This window comes from Ranitomeya variabilis, chromosome 1 (genome assembly GCF_051348905.1).
Source record: "Ranitomeya variabilis isolate aRanVar5 chromosome 1, aRanVar5.hap1, whole genome shotgun sequence".
Taxonomy (NCBI): domain Eukaryota; kingdom Metazoa; phylum Chordata; class Amphibia; order Anura; family Dendrobatidae; genus Ranitomeya; species Ranitomeya variabilis.
In genome coordinates, this window is record NC_135232.1 from 302,614,930 (window position 1) to 302,639,910 (window position 24,981).

The 24,981-nt window shown below is 47.4% G+C and overlaps 1 protein-coding gene across 3 annotated transcripts in view; it reads right to left on the minus strand.

Moving 5' to 3' along the window:
- The window catches only part of UBE3B (ubiquitin protein ligase E3B), an 88,948-nt gene that overhangs the window by 36,944 nt on the left and 27,023 nt on the right, over positions 1-24,981 (minus strand). For all 3 annotated transcript variants that reach the window (XM_077295840.1, XM_077295859.1, XM_077295850.1), the window contains 4 exons: positions 18,558-18,678; positions 16,763-16,822; positions 12,290-12,394; positions 12,104-12,200 (listed from right to left, as the gene is read on the minus strand). In XM_077295840.1, the coding sequence (XP_077151955.1) occupies positions 12,104-12,200; positions 12,290-12,394; positions 16,763-16,822; positions 18,558-18,678 (383 nt within the window). The remainder of the gene's footprint in view (positions 1-12,103; positions 12,201-12,289; positions 12,395-16,762; positions 16,823-18,557; positions 18,679-24,981) is intronic.

Here is a 24,981-nt window from a genome sequence, read left to right on the forward strand (position 1 = left end):
AAGCCACACGATGGGGCAGTACTTACTTAATGATTCAGCGCTTGGTTGAACTGAAAACCTTTCTTGTAGACATGGATAACCCTCAACTGACGCTAAATGAAAGTCAGTGGAATTAGGTGACTGAACTGGAAAAATTGCTAGAGCACCCATTTACAGTGACTAAAAAATTACATATGCAAACTGCCTCTGCTGAAAAAAAGAGGACTTAACTCTATAGCGCCACCTATTGGAAGTAGTGATCCTACAAGTCACAATCAACCCTTTAACGAGTCGTGCAATATGACTTAGGATAAAAGCCAAATCAGTATCTCAATTCGCAGACACGGTGTTTCGGGCTGTTGGCCCTCGTCAGTGCGAAGCATGAGAACTAATTTGGCTAGGTGAGAGGCTCTGGAGTGGGGTCTAAGGGGTAACGTTTCTCCTTATGGAGAGTGACATACCAGCTGGCTTGTCAAGGTAAGGAGGCTTATTCGCCGTGCAATGCTCCTCTGGGAATTTAAATATGCAAACTGCCTCTGCTGAAAAAAAGAGGACTTAACTCTATAGCGCCACCTATTGGAAGTAGCGATCCTACAAGTCACAATCAACCCTTTAACGAGTCGTGCAATATGACTTAGGATAAAAGCCAAATCAGTATCTCAATTCGCAGACACGGTGTTTCGGGCTGTTGGCCCTCGTCAGTGCGAAGCATGAGAACTGATTTGGCTAGGTGAGAGGCTCTGGAGTGGGGTCTAAGGGGTAACGTTTCTCCTTATGGAGAGTGACATACCAGCTGGCTTGTCAAGGTAAGGAGGCTTATTCGCCGTGCAATGCTCCTCTGGGAATTTAAATATGCAAACTGCCTCTGCAGAGGACTTAACTCCAGGTATTTTCTTAAAGGAGTGGAAGAACCTGATGTTTCGCCTGTCCCAAAGAGGAGGGTTAATTGCAAGTGGCATTGCTACATCAATGAAACGGAGAGAGGAGCTACTATTACAAAATAATATTCTTTTGGCAGCTGTTTATGTAGACCCAATGCATCGGATTCTTCTAGATGATCAACAGCTAACTAAAGGAAAAGAAGCTCTGTTTGAAATAGCAGTAAGGATGAAAGGGTTGCAGAACAGTCAGGAGGAACAAGAAGAATTTGGTCGTCCTGCCACATCTTCACCCTCATCAACTGATGAAGAATTTAATTTCGAAAAATATTTGGATCAGAAGGACCGTGCAAAGCGTTCCCGCATAGAAGAAGAGTCATCCCCATCAAAGAACACAGCCAGTACATTTCAGCAGAATTTTTCATGTGCACTAAAAGAAGTTGAGAAATTTGACCGTTCATCAAAAATAACAGTGCAACAAGCGATTCCTCTGTATCCTGACATTGTCAGAGATGTTGCCCGAGTGGTTACTGCTTTGCCACCAACCCAAGTTAGTGTAGAGAGGTTGTTCTCTGCTCTCAAAATAATTAGATCAGATTTGAGGGCATCCATGAAGGAGGATCTCACAGAGGCAATACTTTTTCTGAGGACAAATTTATAGATTTCTTCTTATTAACTGCATAACAGTGTTTATTGCATATTTACTTACAAGAGTTTAGAAAAGTTTATAAAAGTTATTTGCTATATTCTAATTGTATTCTAATAAATATAGTTTTTGCTCTAAGTGGTCTGATTACTTATATGATGGTGAGAAACTGAATAAGCACGATGTTAATATTTTACAACAGTAAATTTATTGTTACGAATTGGCCATTTATGAAGGAGTCAGAGCCGGAGTCGGAGTCAGAGCCGGAGTCGGAGCCGGAGTCGGAACCTGATAAAATCCAGGAGTCGGAGTCGCAACTGTGGCTTACCGACTCCACAGCCCTGCAGAGGAGAATTCTTAAGGCGGTAGGCCTCTTGTATGGTGGATGTGATCTTCCTGGCAAGGGTAGCTTTGGAAGCTGGCAGACCCTTGCGGCCTCCTTCCGGAAGAAGGAAAAGGGATCAGACCTCCGGAAGGACGCAGTCCTAGACAAATATATACGCAATGCCCTGACAAGGTGAAGCGCATGTAGAGCCTTCTCCACTCTATGAACCGGGACCGGACAAAGGGAAGGCAGAGAAATTTCCTCATTGAGGTGGAACACAACCTTCGGAAGGAAGGATGGGACCGTACGGAGAACTACCTTGTCCTGGTGAAAAACCAGGAAGGGTCGTCTGCAGGAGAGTGCTGTCAGTTCAGACACTCTGCGTAGCAAGGTGATTGCCACCAGGAAAAAAACACCTTCTGGGAGAGAAGGCGGAGCGGGACCTCCTTAAGGGGTTCGAAGGGTGGTTCCTGCAATGCTGTCAGAACCAGGTTGAGGTCCCACGTTTCTAGTGGTCGTCTGTAGGGGGGGGAACCAATCGGGAAACCCCCTGAAGAAAAGTCCTTACTTGCAGCTTGGTAGCAATGCGCCTTTGAAAAAAAGCACTGAGGGCTGACACCTGGCTCTTAGGTGAGCCCAGGGACAGCCTGGCCTCCAGACCCGATTGGAGAAAAACCAGGTACTTTGGGGAGGGAAGAAGGGAATGGGGTCTGGCCGCGATATTCGCACCAGGTAAAGAGAACTTTCCAGGTACGGTCATAGATCTTGGCAGAGGCTGGCTTCCGTTCCCTGATCATGGTCCTAATGACGTCCGTCGAGAGCCCTGCCTGGGTTAGAATCCAGGTTTCAAGGGCCACGCCGTCACATTGAGAGCCCCTGAGTGGTAGAACGGGCCTTGTGATAGAAGATCCGGGCGGTCGGGGAGGCGCCTGCGGGGGGCGTCTGCTGAAAGTTGTACAATGTCGGCATACCTTGTATGTCTGGACCAGACCGGTGCGATTAAGATGGTTGGAACTCCATCTTGCTTGATCTTCCTCATCACTCTGGATAACAGGGGGAGAGGTGGAAAAATGTACAGAAGCTGGAACTGGGTCCAGTCCTGAACCAGAGCGTCTGCTCCAAGGGACCGCGGATCGTGTGCTCTGGCCATGAAGTTGGAGACCTTGGCATTGGTGGGATGCCATTAGGTCCACATCTGGGGTCCCCCAGCGATGGCAGATCTGGCAAAAATTTCGGGATGGAGAGACTACTCTCCCGAATCTATTCCTTGTCATCTGAGGAAGTCTGCTTCCCAGTTGTCCACACCCGGAATGTGGACCGCCGAGAGAACCGAGCCTGTGTCCTCCACCCAGTGGAGGATGTGTGACACTTCTCGCATCGCCTGGGTACTGCGGGTCCCCCCTTGGTGATTCACATATGCCACAGTCGCGGCATTGTCCGATTGTATTCTGATGTGAGAGGCTGCCAGTAAGTGATGGAAGGCCCTCAATGCCAGGAAGATGGCATGAATTTCCACGATGTTGATGGGCATGGTCGCTTCCACTGGGGACCACTTGCCCTGTGCCCTGTGGTGTAGGTGCACTGCACCCTAACCCGTCAGGCTCGCATCGGTGGTCAGAACCTTCCATTGACCTGTGAGAAAGGATTTCTCCTTTGCTAGCGAGGTTGGCTTGAGCAACCAGTGCAGGGACCTTCTGGTTGACGACATTAGCTGGAATTCCCTGTCGAGAGGAAAAAGGATTCCTGTCCCAGGACTTGAGAATGGCTAGTTGGAGAGGCCTGAGGTGACACTGGGCCAAATGGGACCGCTTCTATTGCTGTCCCCATCCTGCTGAGGACTCTCATGGCAATCCGGAGAGATCGAGGGGGTTTGCGGAGGAGGATGCGAACTCCTAGGCGGAGAGCCAGTGCCTTGTCACTGGGAAAGAGCACTAGACCCCTGGAGGTGTTGTATAGCATTCCCAGGAAGGTCAGAGACAGACTCAGGGTTGGTGATGACCTTTGTAGGTTGACTAACTAGCCCATGCGACTCAGAGTGTCGGTTGTGATTGAGACGCTGAGCTCGCAGTCCTTGAAGGTAGGAGCCTTAATGAGTAGATCGTCCAGGTATGGAACGACTACTATGCTTCTGGAGTGCAGGACGTCCATGGTGGCTGTCATGACCTTGGTAAACACTCTGTGAGCCGTGGCGAGTCCGAACGGGAAAGCCACGAACTGGTAGTGGTCCTGGTCGATTGCGAACCTGAGAAAAAACTCTGATGAGCAGGTGCAATCGGTATATGCAGGTATGCGTCTTGTATATCTATGAAGGCGAGATATTCTCCCTTCACCATGGACGCAATGATGGACTGAAGGGACTCCAGCGGAAGTGACGAACCCGTACGTATTTGTGGAGTTGTTTTAGGTCCAGTATGGGCCGTACTCTGCCTCCTTTCTTGGGGACTACGAATAGATTGGAGTAGAACCATCGGAAGTAACCGGCCGAGGGAACCGGTCCTATGATTCCTGCTTGAAGAAGCAAGGAAACCGCTTGGTGGAAGGCACGAGCCTTGGCTGGCGGTTTTGGGGGAACAGAGAGGAAGAATCGGTTCGGTAGGTTGGAAGTTGAACACTATCTTGTATCCGGAAGACACTAGTTCCCTGACCCACCTGTCTTCTGTAGTAGGCATCCAGACTTGCTGAAAAGAGCAAAGTCGCCTACGGGTGGGATGTCTTCCGGAGTCCGTGAGTCATGAGGAGGAAAAAAGTCTGAGGTTTTCCTCCTTTGGGCTTTGACTGGCCTGCTTTTAACTGCCAGGTCTTGTCCGACCTTTGCGTCGACCGTGAGTTGTCCCTGTGTGGGGAACGGTTACGTGCTGGACGGGAGACGGACCAACCCGAGGAATTCCGAAAGGATCGGAATCGGGTTTGTTACACTTCTTGTAAGTGCGTATAGGTTTCAGTGGAGGGAGAGAGGTACTCTTACCCCCGGTGGCATTGGATATCATTGTGTCCAACTCTTCACCGAAAAAGTCACCCACTGAGATATGGGAGGTGCGTGAGGGACTTCTTTGAGGCTGCGTCCGGCTTCCATTCCGCAGCCAGAGGATACGCCGAATCGTGATGGCGTTTGATGCTATCCCCGCTATTACTCCTTGCTGAATCCAGAGCTGCATGAAGCATGTAATATGCTACAACTGCTATTTCAACCGCTTGGTCCGACAGCTCAGGAGCAGATGCTTGGAGGCCAGCTTGTAAATTTTTGGCCCAAGCCAGGGGCCTTGGCAGCCCAAACTGAAGCGAACGCGGGAGCCAGGGAGGCCCCTGACGCCTCGAAAAATTGAACAAGCCATGCGTTCTACCTGCCGGTCTGCTGCGTCCCTGAGGGTTGAGCTATCTGGCAGTGAAAAAGAGGGTCTGTGCTGCTAGTCTAGAGACTGGGAGGTCCACTTCGGGTGGATCTGTCCATTCCTCGGTGTCCTTCTGTGGGAAAAGGTACTTTGCCTCCAGATATTTGCGATTAGCGAATTTTTTCTCAGGCTGTGAGAGCTGCTTTTTAAGGATCGCTTTAAACTCTGGGTGGTTAGAGAAAACCTTAGGCGGCTTCAGAGGTCCTTCAAAGGAAATCTTGTTCTGGGGCCTCTGGTGGCAGATTTGAAATGTCCAGCACCTGATGGATGGAAGAGATTATGTCCTCGACTAGCGCTATATTGCTAGGGGGGATTGGGATCAGGGACCCCTCCGTTTCCCTGTCTGAGTCGGAGTCACAGATGCCTTCTGAATCCTGTGTATCACTGAGGCGTCGCCTGCTGGATGAGCTGGGGAGGAGGCCTTCTCTGATCGGGGATTGCGGAGATCTGCATTGTCTGCCCCTGGAAGGGGACGGTGTAGATGACCTGGAACTGACCTGGACCTACGGTGTATCTCCCTAGAAGGGGATGACCGTGTGCTATGGGATGACGCAGATGGACTTGACCTATGGGTCCGCTTGCATCCTGACCTAGACGTGGATGTGCCAGGTCGTTCTGTTCCTGAGTCAAGCTCTCCCTTTGCTGGGTAACGGTCATAGCCGAGGCATGACTCTGCAGAGCCTGAAGCAACGTGGAGGTTTGTTATCTATAGACTACGTCAAAGATTGCGACCTCTGAGTGACCCATTCCGGCGTGGCATTAGACCCCGAGGCATTGACAGGGGCTTCTTGGTGCTCTGACGCAGTAGTCTGGATGCAGTCCTGGCAGTGCGTACGTGCTGCCACTGGGGAGAGCGGTCCTGCAGGCTGTGCAGAATGCATAATAGCAGTCCTGCCTGGTTCTCCTGGACCTTGCGCCCAGCATAGTGCACAGAGTGCAGAAGGGCCTGCAGAGGACCTTACAGGGGTAGCTATGCAGAGGAGCCTACAGGGGAGCCTTATAGGGAATATGGATTCACAGCCGAGTAAAACAACCCAGCTGTGATCTTACCCCACCAGTTTGCCCCTAGGTCCAGTGCCGAAGATCCACAGTTCTGTGCCCCCCGGAGACTGGCTGGCCCGGTCCTGCTGACCGGGAGATGCAGGGTTAATCCTTGCTGCAGTAGAAATGGCCGCCGAGGAGAAGAGGCAGGGGGAGATGGGGGCGGAGAGCTGAGAAAAAAGGCGGCAAAGCTGTGTAAAAACGCGCCCTTTCTGTCTCGATCCACCCCCTCTATGACACTGTAGAGTGTGATATTTGTCATCCGGGGGCGGGGCGGGGGGCGGTCCAGGGGGCGGAGAAGAGGCGGCGGCTTCAGCTAGGCCGAAGCCGGGGCCTAAATTAGATGCCTGATGCCCAGAAAGGCTCCAGGCCGGCGCGGAAGTCCGGGGAAGGGGGAGTCTGATCTGAACCAGACCCCCCCGGATTTAAAGGCAGGATAGCGGTGGGGCTGAGGCAGGGGAGCCCTGTGTCTGTATGTGCCATGCCTGCCTGCACTCCCCCCGACCCCAACAGGAGCCCGCAGCTGGGCTGGGGTCCCTGGATGCAGACGCAGTGTGCTAGCCCATTGCTGGGAGCTGCAGAATGCTGCCTGTACAGGCCCTACCTGAGGCGTCTCAACCTAATGCCCCCAGAGGGGGATTAGGGAGGGTGCTGTTGTCACCTTCAGGGGCCTTTATCCTCGCCTCGACCTCAACCCAGAAACCAAGAGGAATTGGGGAAGGAGGGGGGGTCTCGACTTCAAACCAGCACCCGAGGGACTGGGGAAGGAGCGACATGGGGAACAGCCATCTCTATTTCAACCAGACACCCCATAATAGGGGGCCAAGGAATGAGCCATGCCGGGAGTCTCACAGGAGACCCACTTTTCTTCATCTGTAATCCGTCGGAAAAAAAAAAAACGGAGTAAAAAATCTTAGGTGTGCCTCCTATGCGACACTAAGCAAAAACTGGAGAAGGCTGACGCCGTCCAGGGGTGTATACTGCAGAGGAGGAGCCACGGTTAATCTTTTTCAGATTATGCATAGTGTCACCTCCTAGTGGACAGCAGCATAACACCCATGGTCCTGTGTCCCCCAATGAGGCGACAGAGTAAACTCGGACGAGTCTCGCATCTTAATACCCGGCCCTGCCGCAAGCACTCGGGAGCGGAGTGTACAGCTGCATGTATTTCTATGCAGCTGCACGCTCCACTCCCGAGTGCCGGCGCCAGTGTCGGGTATTAAAATGCGAGACTCGTCCGAGTTTCTTGCATGTGTGATCCCGGCCTTAAATAAAGACACACACACGAAATCTGCATTAGGCTGGGGTCACACACGCGAGAAACTCACACAAGTCTCTCTCTTATACAAGGGATACCAAACCCAACCAATATACGGATAACCAGAAAAACACCAAACAGAAAGTAGATATAAAAATGTCTTTATTACATATAATTGGCCAGATAAAAACAAAACTTGTGTGCGCACAACAGGACAAAAGAATATAAACCATATAAATGTTCAATAATTTAGTGGTTATGGCTGACCCAGTTATTTATATAAGTAGCGCCTCCCAAGAATGACGGTAATATTAAAGGACGGGGGAAGCGGGAAAAAATTTAAGCTAAAAAGAGGGGGGATTCCAATGACTCATAAATAAAGTGTATCAAAATGTAACAAAAATGCACCAAGTATCCACATAGAAGTGCAAAGTGCAAATAGTGCAATGTGTAAAACTGCAATTAATGTTCAAAAACACAGCAAAAAATGTATATACGATCCACAAAATGTCCACTAGCAGTATAAAGTGCAATTAGTGCAATGCTCAAAGCTGTAATTAAAGTGCAATACCACAGCCGGAAATATGATCCATACAAAAAGTGCAAAGTGCAATGACGAAGGATATAATCCGAAACGCCGCGTCGGGGTGCACTAATATGGGACGTGGCAGACCCAGTAAGGTAGTTAGAGTGTACCTCCCATATATTTGCACTTTGCACATTTTGTATGGATCATATTTCCGGCTGTGGTATTGCACTTTAATTACAGCTTTGAGCATTGCACTAATTGCACTTTATACTGCTAGTGGACATTTTGTGGATCGTATATACATTTTTAGCTGTGTTTTTGAACATTAATTGCAGTTTTACACATCGCACTATTTGCACTGCTATGTGGATACTTGGTGTATTTTTGTTACATTTTGATACACTTTGTTTATGAGTCATTGGAATCCCCCCTCTTTTTAGCTTAAAGAAAAAAATTTTCACTTCCCCCGTCCTTTAATATTACCGTCATTCTTGGGAGGCGCTACTTATATAAATAACTGGGTCAGCCATAACCACTAAATTATTGAACATTTATATGGTTTATATTCTTTTGTCCTGTTGTGCGCACACAAGTTTTGTTTTTATCTGGCCAATTATATGTAATAAAGGCATTTTTATACCTACTTTCTGTTTGGTGTTTTTCTGGGTATCCGTATATTGGTTGGGTTTGGTATCCCTTGTATAAGTGGTTTTTCACACTCTCACAGAGCACCAATCACTGTAATTTGATAGTGATTTTTTTCGACTATTGATTTCATTTAGAATTCATTAGTGATTTTTGGTTCATCTGTGTTTGCATATATTTATTTCACATGTATTTCTATGCAGCTGAACGCTCCGGTCCCGAGTGCCCACGGCAGTGCCGGGTATTGATGCCTGCCTTAAATGCAATATGTTTAATTTAAAAAAAAAATAAAATTTGAAAAAAAAATGGCGTGGGCTCCAGCGCAATTTTCTGCTCCAGAGAGGGAAAGCCAGCGCCTGGGGGACTGATGTTTGTAGCCTGGGAAGGGGTTAATACCCATGGAGCTTCTCAGGCTATGAATATCAGCCCGCAGCTGTCTGCGTAGCCTTTACTGGCTATAAAAATAGGGGGACCCCCAAGAAAAAAAAATGACGTGGGGTCCCCCTATATTTTATAGCCAGAAAGGCTATGCACACAGCTGCGGGCTGATATTCATAGCCTAGAGAGGGGCCATGGATATTGCCCCAACCCCCCCCAGCTACAAATACCAGCCCGCAGTCGCCCCAGAAATGGCACATCTATACGATGCGCCAATTCCGGCACTTAGCAGCTCTCTTCCCACTCCCCTGTAGCTGTGGGATATGGGGTAATAAGGGGTTAATGTCACGTTGCTAATATAAGGTGACATAAAGCCCGGTTAATAATAGAGAGGCGTCAATAAAACGCCCATCCATTACTAATCCTATTGTAGTGAAAGTGTAAAAAAAAAAAAAATAAAGACACAGCCAGAAAAAGTATTTTATTCTTCTTAATTTCACCATACTTACCATACTTGAACGCCTGCAAAAAAAAGTAAAAATAATAAACCAACCGTATACTTACTTTCCACCGTAGTCCAATTAGTAACGAATGTCCCACGACGATCTCCCATATAGAACAGTGACATCGGGTGATGTCACCGCTCTATAGGCCCTCCAGTGACACACTGACAGGAGACAATGGCTCCTGCAGTGTATGGGTATGTGCACACGTTGCGGATTCTCTGTGGATCCGCAGCGTTTTTTGCGGTGCAGAAACGCTGCAGATCCGCCATTGATTTACAGTACAATGTAAATCAATGAGAGAAAAAAACGCTGTGCAGATGGTGCGGAAAATTCCTTGCGTAAACGCTGCGGATTAAAAGAAGTAGCATGTCACTTCTTTTTTGCAGATCTGCAGCGTTTTTGTACCCATTCCATTATAGAAATCCGAAGGGGTAAAAAATGCTGAAAATCTGCAAAAAAAATCCGCAGCAAAACCGCACCAAAAACACTGCGGATCCGCACAAAAAACGCAACAAATCCGCCGCTGCGTTTTCTGCCAAGAGATGCAGAATCCGCACCAGAAATTCGAAAGGCTAATCCGCAACTTGTGCATATAGCCTATCACTGAGGTTACCTTAGTTCAGAGTCTCACTTTATGGCAAATCTCTGTGGGAATTTTCCCATACAGCAGTGCCACAAGTGAGACTAGGGACTATTTTCTCACAGGAGCAGAGGAATACATTGTGGGAAATACACTGTGAAAGGATACCTTCCATCACTGTATTCCTGGAGCCCCTGGAGAGCGGTCACATCAGCTGATGTGGCTGCTCTCCACGGGAGATCGATGTGGGACACTCGTTTTAATTGGATATCAGCGGATCAGGGAGTATATTGTTTGTTTTATTTTATTATTTGTTACAGGTGACAATGGCTTCGGGGATCAAGGTGACAAGGTGATGGTGAGTATGTACTCTATGTTTAATGTACTGTATGTCTATATGTATGTATTTTTTGTACTGTATATATGTAATGTATGTATGTTATGAATGTTGCATGTTCTGTATGTATGTACAGTATGTTGCATATTGTATGTAGCATGTTGCATGTCGCATGTTGTATGTCGCATGTTGCACGTCGCATGCAGCATGTTGCATGTCGCATGATGCATGTGACATGTTGCATGTCATATGTTGCCCGTCACATGTCGCACATCACATGTCGCACGTCGCATGTCACATATCGCATGTTGTATGTCGCATGTTGCATGTCGCATGTTGCATGTCGCATGTTGTCTGTCGCATGTTGTATGTCGAATGTTGCATGCTGTATGTCGCATGTGGTATGTTGCACGTCGCATACAGCATGTTGCATGACGCATGTGACATGTTGCATGTCGTATGTTGCACGTCACATGTCGCACGTCACATGTTGTATGTCGCATGTTGTATGTCGCATGTCGTGTGTTGTATGTGCACACAGTCTAGACGAGTCCGGCTCTGCTACATCTGGATGCTTGACATCCAGATGTAGCAGAGCCTGTAGACGATCGCAGGAGATAACTCTCCAGCGATCACCTACACTGCAGCGTTCTCACAATCAGCTGATCAGCTGTTTGCAAGAACCAGACTAGTGACCGGAGATAACTCCTGGTCACGTGCACGGCAGTTCTCGCGATAAGAGAAGTTATCGCAAGAACTGCAGTGGACGAGGGACTTCCGGCGGCGGGACAGGTGAGCCGGCAGACATGCGTAGTAAGCTGCATTTACGCAGTTACTACGCATGTGACTAATCATTAGATGTGGTTTTACTGCATCTAATGATAGTCTATGGTACATTTACGGGGCGGCGACGTAGCGTCGCCGCATTGTAAACAGACATGCTGCATTCTGAAAAGACGCACCGCATGTCCGTTTACGCGGGTCTGCCGCCTGCGTGTTTTACAGCACAGTGGAGACGGGATTTCATGAAATCCCCTCCACTATGCTGTAACATCTGGACGCTGCGTGTTTGACGCTGCGGCTCTACGCAGCGTCAAACACGCTGCGTTTCCTGAACGTGGAAACATACCCTTAGAGTGATATAAAAACATTGGCAACATTTAGTGGGAACTAAAAATAAAGATAACACAACCTATAATAAACAGACCCCAGTAACTAGATCTACATTTTATACTTTTGATACTATCCAACCAGAGCTCATAAAATACAGTACAAAACTGTATCAGCCATAGTCCTAAAAAAAAGATTGCATGTCGTCCGTAAAGTATTAACACTGATCTCCTCTAATGTATTTAATAAAATGGGCATTATAGAAGGACAGCACATTGCCCAGATATGCTGCTGACTCCTGTACACCTTTCCCTTTGCATAGAAGAGAATGGGCTGTGCTCACATGACACCTGTCTCCTCTGAGCAAGATGGACTTGAGCTGATAAGTGGGGAGGGAAGCTGATTTCTCTTATAGGATACATTACAAAGTTTCTTGCAATTGCATGTACTATTGATATATGCAAAGTTTGTTAAAAGTACAGCTCCTTTTAAAAAGTCCTACCTTTCCCTCTGCAGATCTTCCAGGTGGAGGTATCTGTGAAGTTGACCAGCATGGTGAGGTAGAGAGTGATAAGCTTGGAATCCTGAAGGATATCAGGCTGAACAGAGAACAAGACAAATATCCATCTCATATCTGAGCATGACAGCAATTATTATGTGACACACAACTATTATCTTAAATACTCACTTTTAATATCTTAAGAAACTCGCAGCACAGCCATAAAATGTCTTTAATTTGTTTTATCCACAAGAGAGTGAGATCTTTAGATAAGGCAAGAGAAATGAACCAGACCTGGAAGGGATATAACCTAATATAATATGCACACATACAGACTTCAATATATTTTGCATTTTATATAGTGCAATAGTGTGACACTGACAAAAACAAGACTCTTTAAGAAAACTTGAGCTGCTTAGGGTCACAATTATATAAAAGTGGGAAACACTGGTGCTTCTTTGCCCTTTGGAGGCTACACTAGTAGTTTGCGGATCTTCAGGAGTCTAAATGAAAGCAATACATGGGTAGCGTATTTCCTGTGAATTGTCAGCAGCATAATACAGTCACTGCTAGTGGATGAGATTTAAAAAAAAAAATATCATCTTCACAAGAAAATCGACCTTTGGTTTGCATTTTGAAATACGCAGTATGTGAATTCTTTCTGAGAATGTTCACCCTATGCAAAGCATAAGATGACATCTGCTACAAAAGCCAGGCCAAAAAACTATTTTAACACATGGGGACTTGGTTATGGATACAGTGTGGGAAATCTAGGTAGGACAGCTCCTATTCACTGTGGAATTTTCACAGCGCCAAAAACTGAGTTCATTCTAAAAGTACACACAAAGTTAAGATTACTTTTGAAAAAAAAAAATCAAATTCATCTCTTATTTAAATGTGATCTATGATTGGTCTTTTCTACACTGTGTGCACAGTTATTAGGCAATTTGTTATTTTGATGATTACCGTATTTTTCCGACTATAAGACGCACTTTTTTTCCTCCAAATTTGGGAGGAAAGTGTGGGTGCGTCTTATACTACGGATATAGCATGTGGGGAGGGGGGCAGCAGGGAGTGGGATCGCACTGTTATCCCACTTCAGGATGTCCCCGCTGCCCGGAATCAGCTGCTGGGGAAAGCACATGGCCCTGCTGATTAAGTGCAGTGAATATTTATTAGCTGCTCCCCGCCCACCGATCAGCTGAGCGGTGAGCCGGGAGCAGCAAATGAATACTGCACTTAAGCAGCGACACACAGTTTCCCCAGCACTGATTCCGGGGAGAATCTGTGTGTCCGGGGGAGGAGGAGGCAGCAGCAGGGGCCAGGAGATCGCTGCATACCTGCCTGTGCTGGACGAGTTCTGTGCAGGAGGACCTGTGTGATGTCAGAAGTGGGCGGGCTGGAGCATCACATGGCAGCTCAGAGCCCTCCCTCTTCTGACATCATCACAGGTCCTTCAGACCACCTAGAATCTGCAGCTTCCTCTTATGTCCTGCGCTGTGGAAGGGCAACAACAGGGAGGGCTCTGTGTGTGTGCAGCCATGGGATGCTCCAGCTTTTACCTCACCACAGTGTGGCTGACTGCCACAATTAAGAGGTCAGTCTTTACAAAACACAATAAAGCACTCTGCCATTCCTTTGGTGAACTATAACTCCCAGCATGTCATAGGATCTGCAGGACATGCTGGGAGTTATAGTTCTCCCATGGGATTTTAAAGCAGCACTCCAGTGTTATTTTGCAGTGCTGGAGTGGTGCTTTCACTATAAGCCCTGTGCACCCATTCTTAGGGCTCATTTCCACATGCGAGGCACACGTCCGTATCTCGCATGTGGAAACCAAGCTCTGGCGCCGGCACTCCAGAGCGGAGCGTGCGGCCGCATAGGAACACATGGAGCTGCACAGCTCCGCTCCAAAGTGCCGGCGCCAGAGCTTGGTTTCCACATGCGAGATACGGACGTGTGCCTCGCATGTGGAAATGAGCCCTTATACTCACCCTCCAGCGTCTTCATATCGTACTTCACAGACACCACACTGGTCCCGCAGCTTCCAACATAATAACATACTATTATATATAATAACACCACATATAATAGTATGTTATTTATGTTATTAATTATTTTACCACATTTTTTTTGCTTCAAATATTTTTTCCCTATTTTCCACCTCTAAAACCTGGGTGCGCCTTATAGTCCGGTGCGTCCTATAGTCCGAAAAATACGGTAATTTTATTATCTAACAACTACAGTGCTGCTAATCAATCCAAATGGTTAATAAACCTGAACCATGAATATTTAAAGAAAGTAAAAGTGAGGTTTTGCCTGCAACTGAACGTAAATTTTCCCACCACAATTGCTTATTTTCAACTGCTAATGTGGGAATAATTACCAAGTAACTCAAAATGTGCAAAAAATACATTTCTGACATTTAAAAAAATATCAGTGACTAATATAGCCGCCCTTCTTTTCAATAACAGTCATAAGCCTTCCATCCATGGAGTTTGTCTGTTTCTCAATCTGTAGACGATCAGTCAGTCTCAGATATTTCTTGGCCTAGTCTTGACATTTCTATTTATGTGTCTAGTTCAGTGATGGTCGGGTTTCAGTCTTCCTTATCTTGGCCATGTGTCTGAGCACTGAACACCTTGTACTTCTGGGTGCTCCAGGGGGGGGTTCAGGTCTGGAATATGGCAGCCCTGGAGGATAATGGGCTCCTGGTCCCTTCACGTTTCATTCTTCTCAAATCTCTGGCAGTTAATGTAAATCTTTTTCTTTTTTTCAACACTTTTCTGCAACACTCTTCACCATTTGCAGCAAAACATTTGAAGGTTCTGTGATCTAGTCTCAATATCTTAGCAATTTCAAGAGTGCTGCATCCCTCTGTTAGACTTAACAATTTTTGACTTTTCAGTGTCATTTGAATCTCAGTTTTTGGCTCATTTTGCCCAAGGAAAACAAGCTTCCTAATAATTCTGCACACTTTGGTAACGGGTGGTGATATCCTTAGGCCGCACCCTCCCTCATTACACAAATGCACATCACCTGATCTGCTTCATCCAATAAGCATCCAGGTTTATACAGCTTGGGCTTGGAAAATCTGCATAAATATGATGATATGGTCAAAATAGCCACTTGTAATAATTGTGCACACAGTGTATCAAAATACACTATACTATACTAGACATAGGCAGGCAACAGTGACTGTCTAACTGGATCTTACATAATAGTCTGTCATAGGGTAGGAGAAGCAGTTGCCTAAAATAGCTCATTGATGTGTACGAGGATCTAGCTCTACACTGTGGTTGGCAAGGAGACTTGAGACTCAACTCTGCTGCCTACAATAATCAGGACAATTACACAAATGACTGACAAACGTTGGATGCGGCTGCTTCAACTACTAGGCTGGTTTTCGGGGAACTCACAGTGAGCATATGGTATATACACCTCTGATTCCAACGCAATCCAATCCAATTTATGTATATACCCCAGTACAATCACTGACAACTTCACAAGAACAAAAAAGAACCACTAGCTGCCACCACCAACCGTTTATACAGGCTGACTGGACACCAGTTACAAGGTAGCGTATAGCTTTAGGGGTGCGGTTTACTGAGAAAGAGGAACAGAGCTATTAAATTGTATATATTTAATCTGGGAAGGTAGATAGTGTTTATCACAAAAATATACAAAGATGATACAAGATGGGAACAAAACAATACAGTATATACAATTACATAAAACAAAAGGGAAAACAAAAGAAAATTACTAAACCTGATGTTACGGAAATGGCTCAGAGATTAGCTGAGGGAGGTACTCCTTAGGAAAACAGACAGGACCTACAGCAAGCTGTACCTTCCAGGACTAATACATGACCAATCCCAAATTCTTCTAATTATTAGATCAAGGTTACACCCATATACCACTCAGTGGTAAGCTCAAGTGGGGTCTAGTTGTGGGATGTGCTGTGTCTTTCAGAATTTTATGAGATCCTCAAATTAAAGGATACCTTCGCCCCTGGAGGTTCCAGGTGGCAAATATTGTCGATATGTTTCCTATTGCAATTTTACCTTTATACAGAGATGAAAGATGGCCAGGATAGCATCATCCATCGGTCTGTTATTAAGTTGGAGGGGATAGAATGGCCTTATGGTGATGTGAGTGAATGCATTATGTTCGTCCCTTTGCTAAGACGCTGAAAATGTGTCTCCCATAAATATCGGATCAATGCAGACACCCAATATTCATCACTGACAACTTGCTCCAAAAGATCTGTGATCAGTGCTTTGATCAGATGAAGCGTATGCCTTGGGAGGGAAGAGTACTTCCGGCCTCTGTGTAAATGAATCTCAGTCTTGCTGTCTTTTCCCTAGAACAAATCTCATGTGATCATTACCTGTTCACTGCAGGAGACCCCTACTTTAATGGAGATTGAAGTGTTATCTCTGCTTCTCACTTCCCCAGTTATAATTAATCTAATATGTTCAATGTGAGGGTGTTAAGTCCCCTCTCCAGAGATGTCTTATGGATTTTAATTTTTCTCTGTGACAGACGAGTCAACCCCAGTAATACAATGGGCTAAAACATGGGCTAAAAATGTAATACAATGGGCTACAGTAATACAATGGGCTAAAACAAATATAGATAACATCAGAATTCAGTCCATACCTTTGGTTCATTCTCACACTCCATACTGGTTAGGATACAGCGACAAAGTTTTTCAAACCGCTACAAAGACACAAACATTGGATAGGCTAATTTAACATAATGTAATGAAAAGTACCTCCTGACTTCCAGAACGTATATTTGTATGGAACCTTTTCTATAATTCTTGGATCTTACAGAAAGATCCTGCTAGGGAATCCATATGCTACAAATTAAAATTCAGCTAGGGTCTCTGTGTGTTTGTTTGTTTTTTTAAACAGAACTTGCCATCAGATTTTCCTCAATAAAACCACCTTGTTGTTATACCTTGCAGTATCTTTATATCAACCTGTGTATTTCAGCCCTCTGTATCTAGTAATGGCTAATTCACATGACTGTATTTTGGGTTTGAGTGCTGTCTGTGAAAAAAACGTGTAGCACTCGGACCAATGTTGTTCAATGGGGCAGCGCAGATGAGCAATTTTTTCAGTGACTGAATCTGCATGTGGGAAAAAAAAATCGCAACATGCACTAGTTTCTTCTGCAAATCAGAAGAAACTCACCCATTCAACTCTATGAGTGCACAAAAAAAAAGAAATCGAATACCATAAGGAACCACAGTGTAGCATTCATTTTCTACGAATAGATTGCAGTTCTATAACACAGGAAACTATAAATGGTCTTGTAAGTTATTAATTCTTGCTGCTGTAAGAAAACGGATTGTATATGAATTGCACCAGGATGACAAGTGAGAAAAAAAATTGTAGCATTTTATGGATGAAGCACTTTCCACTTGTATTAGGATTAGCGATAAGCGAGTATACTCGTTCGGGTTTTCCTGAGCACGCTAAGGGTGATCTCCGAGTATTTGTTAGTGTTCGGAGATTTAGTTTTCATCGCCGCAGCTGCATGATTTACAGCTACTAGCCAGCTTGATTACATGTGGGGATTCCCCAGCAACCAGGCAACCCCCACATGTACTCAGCCTGGCTAATAGCAGTAAATCATTCAGCTGAGGCGATGAAATCTTAATCTCCGAACACTAACAAATACTCAGAGATCACCCGAGCATGCTCAGGAAAACCCGAGCAACAAGTACACTCGCTCATCACTAATTAGGATGCATGACAATGAGTGGCCTGATGGTTGCCTCCTGATCATGCCTGCAAACCTCATCCCTCTACCTCAACCTCTGATTGATGCAGTTGACTTCTCCTAATAACTTTATATCAGGCCCTCTGCACCTCCACATTATTATTTATTTACTTTTATTTTTATATTTTTTTACTTCTAAAAATCATTCTGAAATAATCTCAAACGTTGATAATGATAATAAGTGACTGAAATCTGAGTTTTATTGCCAAAAAGCACAAGACAACTTTTTTCTACTAGATATGTGGAGGTGCGAAGGGGTGTTCCAATGTGTAGCAGCTAGCACAGAGAACTGAAGATCAGCTTGAATCACGTGAATAGGGTCTGATCTGCAGTACCCAGAAGCTGCCCTTACACATTACACATAGCTACACAGTACTGCTCTATACAGTATTCACATCCGGCTGCCACCAAAGATTATAACAACTGATCCGTGGAGGTGCCAGGTGTCAGACCCCTAAAAATCTGAAACTAATGACCTATCCAAATATGCCCAAACAAGATGCTTAACAAATTTCCCTACGTGACACCCAGTTGTGAGATCTGGTGTGCAAAGGTCACAAATGCCTATGAGAAACCATGTAGTTGTGACTATACTAGAAATAAAACAATGAATAATTTGTCATAAAACAAAAAATTATAATATGTTTTAAATAATGCCACTCACCATTTTGTCTACTCGTGTCCGAAATATAAATAAAAGTTTACGAGCGATCTTGAATACAGAAAGAGCATTAATCTTGATGGATCCATTCTCAGTACCTTCTAGGAAATCATCTACTTCTTTCCTATTGTAAAAAAAATTAAATAATAAAATAAAACACAATGGAGAAAGGTGTAAAAGGGTATTAACACCAGAATTTTATTTCACAAAACTCTCAAAATGCATCAGGAATAAAAATAAACTCATTATAAACTCAGCTCACTAATCCCCCATCACTCCATTTCCAGTGCTTCCAGTGCCGGACAATCACTTGGCCACTTAAGCCAATCACTGGCTGTAGAAGTGACCAATACGTCACTGATGTGGCCAATAATATACGAGTGAACAGAACAGGATTGTAGAAGTGGCGTTTCTGTACATTGTTTGTTAAAGGAAATCTATCAGTAGGATCAACCCTTCCAATCCATTTATCATAGGAAGCAATGTGTGAGACATGTAACTAACACAGAAAAGTAGAACTGAACATGGTCTCATTGCAAGCACGGTATTACAACCCTGTCTGCCTGTAAGATGGAAGCTGAAGCTCAAAGGAACCTGCAGATGTGTCACGTATAATCACACACAGAGACCGGCCATTACATATCACACTGGTAATGCCTCCTTTTATTAAAAATAATGTTTAGAGTCAGATTCTCATGCAAATTAGTGCCCGGCCCATCGTCCTTTACAAATAAGAAAAATATGGTTTTCTCTAGAATAAGACATTGTAGCACAGATATCAAAGTAACTTTTTTTTTCAGCTTCCTAAGAACTACAAGCCCATATAGACAGCTTAGAAGGGTTGATCCTACTCACAGGTTCTCTTAAAAAAAAGGAGATTTTTGTGTACTCACCGTAAAATCTCTTTCTCTTAGCCTCTAATTGGGGGACACAGGACCATGGGTGTTATGCTGCTGTCCAGTAGGAGGCGACACTATGCATAATCTGAAAAAGATTAACTGTGGCTCCTCCTCTGCAGTATACACCCCTGGACGGCGTCAGCCTTCTCCAGTTTTGTGCAAAAGCAGTAGGAGGAACGTAACATGAATAACATAATTATGCCTGTAAGAAGGCAACTATGTACGAGCTCAAGAAAACAATATGAGAACTCAACAGTTACAATGGCCCGGAAAGGGCAACAGGGTGGGAGCTGTGTCCCCCAATTAGAGGCTAAGAGAAAGAGATTTTACGGTGAGTACACAAAAACCTCCTTTACTCTGTCGCCTCATTGGGGGACACAGGACCATGGGACGTCCTAAAGCAGTCCCTGGGTGGGAAGCAATGGACGAATATTGTGCAGACAGGCCCCTATACTTAGGGCACCGCCGCCAGCAGAACACATCTACCCAGGCTCGCGTCCGCTGAGGACTGGGTATGAACCCTGTAGTGTTTAGTAAACGTGTGTAGGCTAGTCTAAGTGGCCGCCTTACACACTTGTTGTGCCGAAGCCTGGTGCCGAATGGCCCAGGACGCCCCTACCGCCCGTGTAGAGTGTGCCGTAATACCGGCTGGAAGAGGAGAATTCTTAAGGCGGTAGGCCTCTTGTATGGTGGATTTGATCCACCTGGCAAGGGTAGCTTTGGAAGCTGGCATCCCCTTGTGGCCGCCTTCTGGAAGGAGGAAAAGAGAATCAGACCTCCGGAAGGACGCAGTCCTAGACACGTATATACGCAATGCCCTGACGAGGTCAAGCGTATGCAGAGCCTTCTCCACTCTATGAACCGGAACCGGACAAAGGGATGGTAGTGAAATTTCCTCATTGAGGTGGAAGTTGGACACAACCTTCGGAAGGAAGGATGGGACTGTACGAAGAACTACCTTGTCCTGGTGAAAGGCCAGGAAGGGCCGTCTGCAGGAGAGTGCTGTCAGTTCAGACACCCTGCGTAGCGAGGTGATTGCCACCAAGAAAACCACCTTCTGGGAGAGAAGGCGGAGCGGGACCTCCTTAAGGGGTTCGAAGGGTGGTTCCTGCAATGCTGTCAGGACCAGGTTGAGGTCCCACGTTTCTAGTGGTCGTCTGTAGGGGGGAACCAATCGGGAAACCCCCTGAAGGAAAGTCCTTAATTGCGGCTTGGTAGCAATGCGCCTTTGAAAAAGCACTGAGAGGGCTGACAGCAGGCTCGTAAGCGAGCCCAATGACAGTCTGGCCTCCAGACCCGATTGGAGAAAACCAAGTACTTTGGGTAGGGAATAAGGGAGTGGGGTCTGGCCACGAGATGCGCACCAGGTAAAGAAAGCTTTCCAGGTACGGTAATAAATCTTGGCAGAGGCTGGCTTCCGTGCCCTGATCACGGTTCCGGCGAGAGCCTTGCCTGGGTTAGAACCTAGGTCTCAAGGGCCACGCCGTCAAATTGAGAGCCCCTGAGTTCTGGTGGTAGAACGGGCCTTGTGATAGAAGATCGTGGCGGTTGGGGAGACGACAGGGGGCGTCTGCTGTAAGTTGTACGATGTCGGCGTACCATGTATGTCTGGGCCAGTCCGGTGCAATTAGGATGGTTGGAACTCCCTCTTGTTTGATCTTCCTCACCACTCTGGATAACAGGGGGAGAGGTGGAAAAATGTACAGAAGCTGGAACTGGGTCCAGTCCTGAACCAGAGCGTCTGCTCCGAGCGACCGCGGATCGTGTGTTCTGGCCATGAAGTTGGAGACCTTGGCATTGAAGTGGGATGCCATTAGGTCCACATCCGGGGTCCCCCAGAGATGGCAGATCTGGTGAAAAATTTCGGGATGGAGAGACCACTCTCCCGAGTCTATTTCTTGTCGGCTGAGGAAGTCTGCTTCCCAGTTGTACACACCTGGAATGTGGACCGCCGAGAGAACTGACCCTGTGTCCTCCGCCCAGTGGAGGATATGTGACACTTCTCGCATCGCCTGGGTACTGCGGGTCCCCCCTTGGTGATTCACACATGCCACAGCTGTGGCATTGTCCGACTGTATTCTGATGTGAGAGACTGCCAGTAAGTGATGAAAGGCCCTCAATGCCAGGAGGATGGCACGAATTTCCAGGATGTTGATGGGCATGGTCGCTTCCACTGGGGACCACCAGCCCTGTGTCTTGTGGTGTAGGTGCACGGCACCCCAACCCGTCAGGCTCGCATCGGTGGTCAGAACTTTCCAATGACTTGTGAGAAAGGATTTCCCCTTTGCTAGCGAGGTTGGCTTGAGCCATCAGTGCAGGGACATCTTGGTTGACGACATTAGCCGGAACTCCCTGTCGAGAGAGAAAGGGTTCTTGTCCCAGGACTTGAGGATGGCTAGTTCGAGAGGCCTGAGGCGAAACTGGGCAAATGGGACGGCTTCTATTGCTGCCCCCATCCTGCCGAGGACTCTCATGGCAAACCGGAGAGATCGACAGGGTTTGCCTAGGAGGGTGCGAACTGCTAGACGGAGAGTCAGTGCCTTGTCCTTGGGAAGGAGCACTAGACCCCTGGAGGTGTTGAATAGCATTCCCAGGAAGGTCAGAGACTGACTCGGGGTTGGTGATGACTTTGTCCAAGTATGGAACGACTACTATGCCTCTGGAGTGCAGGTCGTCCATGGTGGCTGCCATGTGGTAAACACTCTGGGAGCCGTGGCGAGTCCAAACGGGAGAGCCACGAACTGGTAGTGGTCCTGGTCGATTGCGAACCTGAGAAATCTCTGATGAGCAGGTGCAATCGGTATATGCAGGTATGCGTCTTGTATGTCTATGGAGGCGAGATATTCTCCCTTCTCCATGGATGCAATGATGGACCGAAGGGACTCCATGCGGAAGTGACGGACCCGTACGTATTTGTTGAGTTGTTTTAGCTCCAGTATGGGCAGCACGCTGCCTCCTTTCTTGGGGACTACGAATAGATTGGAGTAGAACCCTCGGAAGCGCTCGGCCGTGGGGACCGGTACTATGACTCCTGCTTGAAAAAGCGAGGAGACCGCTTGCCGGAAGGCACGGGCCTTGGCTGGTGGTTTTGGGGGGACAGAGAGGAAGAATCGGTCCGGTGGGTTGGAGGTGAACTCTATCTTGTATCCGGAAGACACTAGTTCCCTGACCCACCTGTCTTCTGTAATAGGCAGCCAGACTTGATGAAAGAGCAAAAGTCGTCCGCCTACGGGTGTGGTGTCTTCCGGGGTCCGTGAGTCATGATGAGGAGAAAATCTGAGATTTTCCTCCTCTGGGTTTAGACTGGGCTGCTTTTGACTGCCAGGTCTTGTCCGACCTTTGCGTTGATCGTGAGTTGTCCCTGCGTGGGGAACGGTTACGATTTTGTGCTGGACGCGAGACGGACCAGCCCGAAGAATTCCGAAAGGATCGGAATCGAGTTTGGTTACGCTTCTTGTAAGTGCGTTTAGGTTTCAGTTGGGGAAGAGAGGTACTCTTACCCCCAGTGGCGTTGGATATCATCGTGTCCAATTGTTCACCGAAAAGTCGCCCACTGAGGTAGGGGAGGTGCGTGAGGGACTTCTTTGAAGCTGCGTCGGCTTTCCATTCCCGCAGCCAGAGGATACGCCGAATTGTGATGGCGTTTGATGCTATCCCCGCTACACCCCTTGCTGAATCCAGAGCTGCATGAAGCATGTAATCTGCTACGACTGCTATTTGAACCGCTTGGTCCGACAGCTCAGGAGCGGATGCTTGGAGGCCAGCTTGTAAATTTTTGGCCCAGGCCAGAATGGCCTTGGCAGCCCAAACTGAAGCGAACGCGGGAGCCAGGATGCCCCTGCGGCCTCGAAAATTGAACGAGCCATGCGTTCTACCTGCCGGTCTGCTGCGTCCCTGAGGGTTGAGCTATCTGGCAGTGAAAGGAGGGTCTGTGCTGCTAGTCTAGAGACTGGGGGGTCCACTTCAGATGGGTCTGTCCACTCCTTGGTATCCTTCTGCGGGAAGGGGTACCTCGCCTCCAGATATTTGTGATTAGCAAATTTTTTCTCAGGCTGTGAGAACTGCTTTTTAAAGGATCGCCTTAAACTCTGGGTGGTTAGAGAAAACCTTAGGTGGCTTCAGAGGTCCTTCAAAAGGAAATCTTGTGTTCTGGGGCCTCTGGTGGCGGATCAGAAATGTCCAGCACCCGATGGATGGAAGAGATTAAGTCCTCAACTAGCGCTGTATTGCTAGGGGGGATTGGGATCCGGGACCCCTCCATTTCCTTGTCTGAGTCAGAGTCACAGATGCTTTCCGAATCCTGTGTATCACTGAGGTGTCCCCTGCTGGGTGAGCTGGGGAGGAGGCCTTCTCTGGTCTGGGATTGCGGAGATCTGCATTGTCTGTCTCTGGAAGGGGACGGTCTAGATGACCTGGAACTACGCTGTCTCTCCCTAGATAGAAGGGGATGACCGAGTGCTATGGGATGATGTAGATGGACTGTGGGTGCGCTTGCGTCCTGAATTAGACGTGGATGTGCCAAGGTCATCCTGTCCCTGAGTCAAGCTCTCCCTTTGCTGGGTAATGGTCATAGCCGAGGCATGACTCTGCAGAGCCTGAAGCAATGTGGAGGTTAGGTTATCTATAGACTGTGTCATAGATTGCGACATCTGATTGACCCATTCTGGCGTGGCATTAGACACCGAAGCATTGGCAGGGGCCTCTTGGGGGTCTGACACAGTAGTCTGAGTGCAGTCCTGGCAGTGTGGGTACATACTGCCACTGGGGAGAGCGGTCCTGCAGGCTGTGCAGAATGCATAATAGCAGTCCTGCCTGGTTCTCTTGGACCTTGAGCCTGGCATAGTGCACAGAGTGCAGAAGGGCTGCTATGCAGAGGACCTTACAGGGGTAGCTATGCAGAGGACCCTATAGGGGAGCCTTATAGGGAATATGGATTCACAGCCGATTAAAACAACCCAGCTGTGATCTTACCCCACCAGTTTGCCCCTAGGTCCAGCACCGAAGATCCACCGTCCTGTGCCCCCCGGAGACTGGCTGGCCTGGTCCTGGTCTTGCTGACCGGGAGATGCAGGGTTAATCCTTGCTGCAGTAGAAATGGCTGCCAAGGAGAAGAGGCAGGGGGAGAAGGGGGCAAAGAGCTGAGAAAAAGGCGGCAAAGCTGTGTAAAAACACGCCCTTTCTGTCTCGATCCGCCCCTCTGACACTGTAGAGTGTCATATTTGTCATCCGGGGGGCGGGCCAGGGGGGGCGGAGAGGAGGCGGCCGCTTCAGCTAGGCCGAAGCCGGGGCCTAAATTAGATGCCTGATGCCCAGAAGGGCTTAAGGCCGGCGCGAAAGCCGGGAGGGGGTCGGATCTGAACAGGACGCCCCCGGATTTAAAGGCAGGATAGCGGTGGGGCTGTAAGCGGAAGGGAGGCCTGGTGAGGGTTCCCCCTGAGGCAGTATAGAGCTGGTGCTGCCACAGAGACAGGGGCGCAGGGAGCCCTGTGTCTGTCTGTGCCATGCCTGCCTGCACTCCCCCCGGCCCC